The sequence below is a fragment of the Austrofundulus limnaeus genome, unplaced genomic scaffold, assembly GCF_001266775.1.
Source record: "Austrofundulus limnaeus strain Quisiro unplaced genomic scaffold, Austrofundulus_limnaeus-1.0 Scaffold165, whole genome shotgun sequence".
Taxonomy (NCBI): Eukaryota; Metazoa; Chordata; class Actinopteri; order Cyprinodontiformes; family Rivulidae; genus Austrofundulus; species Austrofundulus limnaeus.
In genome coordinates this window covers 200,371-202,763 of record NW_013952567.1, presented here as the reverse complement: position 1 = coordinate 202,763, position 2,393 = coordinate 200,371, and the positions used below count along the sequence as shown (strand labels likewise).

At 36.6% G+C, this 2,393-nt stretch overlaps 1 protein-coding gene across 4 annotated transcripts in view; it reads right to left on the bottom strand.

Annotated features, from left to right (window-relative positions):
• The window catches only part of arhgef1 (Rho guanine nucleotide exchange factor (GEF) 1), a 56,736-nt gene that overhangs the window by 6,324 nt on the left and 48,019 nt on the right, over positions 1-2,393 (bottom strand). For all 4 annotated transcript variants that reach the window (XM_014017268.1, XM_014017270.1, XM_014017269.1 and 1 more), the window contains 5 exons: positions 2,101-2,226; positions 1,854-1,968; positions 1,151-1,251; positions 919-993; positions 751-826 (listed from right to left, as the gene is read on the bottom strand). In XM_014017268.1, coding sequence (XP_013872722.1) covers positions 751-826; positions 919-993; positions 1,151-1,251; positions 1,854-1,968; positions 2,101-2,226 — 493 coding nt within the window. The remainder of the gene's footprint in view (positions 1-750; positions 827-918; positions 994-1,150; positions 1,252-1,853; positions 1,969-2,100; positions 2,227-2,393) is intronic.

Below are 2,393 nucleotides of genomic sequence, written 5' to 3'. Positions count from 1 at the left end.
GACTAACTCTTCGCAGAATTTCAGGGCGACATTGTATTTGTAACGATGAAAAATATACTGAAGTCGCAAACAACAGCGACTTTTTATCAGAACCACAACCATGCAGAAGTCTTCACTAAACAGGTTTTATGCTCTTGCATTTCAGCTATTTTATTTTTGTATTTGTTAAAATAAAAAAGAGTAAAACTGTTACACATGCATTTGAGCATGAAATATATGTTAATTTAATAAACATATATACACAAAAAATGACAGTTTTATTATATTTGGTTAAGCATGCAGCACTATGTGGCCCTCTGGTACTGTCAGTGAAAACTGTGCCCCCTTCCATCATTTAAGCTGTCCATCCTTGACATAGGCTACACAATATATTGTGTTTTTTAGTCAGTTATTGATTGAKTTTTTTATATAAATATTGCACATTTAACAAAGTCTAACGTGGTTACTAAATTTAGTCCTGTGACCTTTTTATTATACTGCACTGAGATGAACATCACTGACATAAAAGGGGAAGTGAAACTCAGACAGCTGCATAACAGCTGGGCCAAAAATGGAAATGAAAAAAAGCAAAAATAAAAAAAAGAGATCACCATTTTAGCCTGAAATAAAGGCTTCATTGATTTTTTTCCCCCACCTCTTCTTGAAACACATGTCATGTGAATTTACCAAGCCAGTGAAATTTATCAGGAACATTTTAAATATTTGAAAATSACTCAGCAACACGTTTAAAGCATTTAAGTATTTATTTACCAACAGTCTTCTCCTTGGTCACTCTCCAGATTAGTGGACCTTCATAAAGCATCTTCCTTTGTGTCAAGTCAATACTCTGAAACAGACAGAAGGAAAGTGGTGAGAGAAKCCTGAAATAAAAATAACATAAACAGGTAATACTGAGGAGCACTGCTGTAATAAAAATACCTTATACTCAGTATAAAGGTCATTCATGGGTTTGAGCCCTGATGTGTCCAGTTTCTTCTGGTACTCCTTTAGAGACTGGGGGCAGAGAGGAAAAACAGGCCAGTCAGACAGCCATTTGACGAGTTCAGCACTGAAGCAGCAGGARTCCAAGAGCAAASYGCTTCAAAAGACTCCAACTGGTGCTCAGTGGGTGCAAAACAGTTTGTTGAGAGTTCGGTTTGGTGTTTCTTACCAACATGTTGCCCACTTTTTTGACCTCTTCGTTGACATGGTTGAGGATCTTTTTGCAGCACTCTGCACTCTGCTGGATTCTCTGCTTCTCTGTGGGGTCCTCTGTCAAAGGCAAACAACACAAAGCTAAAAGAYAAAACAGCTTTCACAGAAAAGCCTGAACAAAAGCTAGATAAATCAAAGGTGTACACTCTGCGTACAGATATTTATCCACTGTTTAAATGCTTTTTGGAGGCGTGTTGTCTCACATACCAACAGTGTGTTTAAACATTCTACTTTTTGCACGTTTACAAAAAAAAAAAAAGACTAAAAAAAGGGTCAACCATTATTATAACTTAAATTAATTTTCTGACATAGAGCTGTGAGAACAAACACTGATAAAGATATCTTCTTTAGATGAATTAGGCCATGCAACTTTATTAGTAGGACTACTATGAAATTAGTTTGGATTTTAATTATTTTACAAATAAACACATTTTATTTTTTAATCACTTGTGCCAAAATAAGGGCACAAATCCACATAAATTTAAATTCCAATTTCCATCTAAAAACAAACTTTACATTGTGGAAAAAAATACAATACTGCACAGAATATAACTATAAAACTGCAGTATCAGTACTGACACCCAATAATTCCTCAATATGATTCATACAGRCACTGAAAAATAGCAAAGACTTACTATTACCCACTCTCACATACACACCTGTGTTCTTAGCAATATTTTCAAGCAGCAGAGGATACTTTGTGAGCCTCTGCATCTCTGTTGGAATAATGTCTTTGAGCTGCAGCCGGCGGCACTGAGGTTTACTCTCTGCCTCCTGAGATTGATACAAACCAAACAGGGTCAGAACGATGCCACCGCTGTGACCTCTTGTATCAGCGAGAACATCTATTCGTTAAATCTTTTGGAATTTATTTTAGAGATTGCTTCTGGGTCCGTGTCTTTATACCTGTATGAAAGCGTTAAAGCGTGGTTCCTTCTTCTGCCTGCTCTTGATTTGCTCCAGAGCCCACGTTTGGTGACTGCTGAACCGGGCTGTCAGTTTCTGAAACCATTCTCCTTCTGCACCGTCGAACTTCAAACAGAAGGACATACAGTTAAAGTGGCGCGTTGTGCTGGGTAAAAGCAAAACATACAGGTCCTTCTCAAAAAAATTATCATACTGTGATAAAGTTCATTATTTTCTGTAATGTACTGATAAACATTAAACTTTCATATATTTTAGATTCATTGCACACCAAC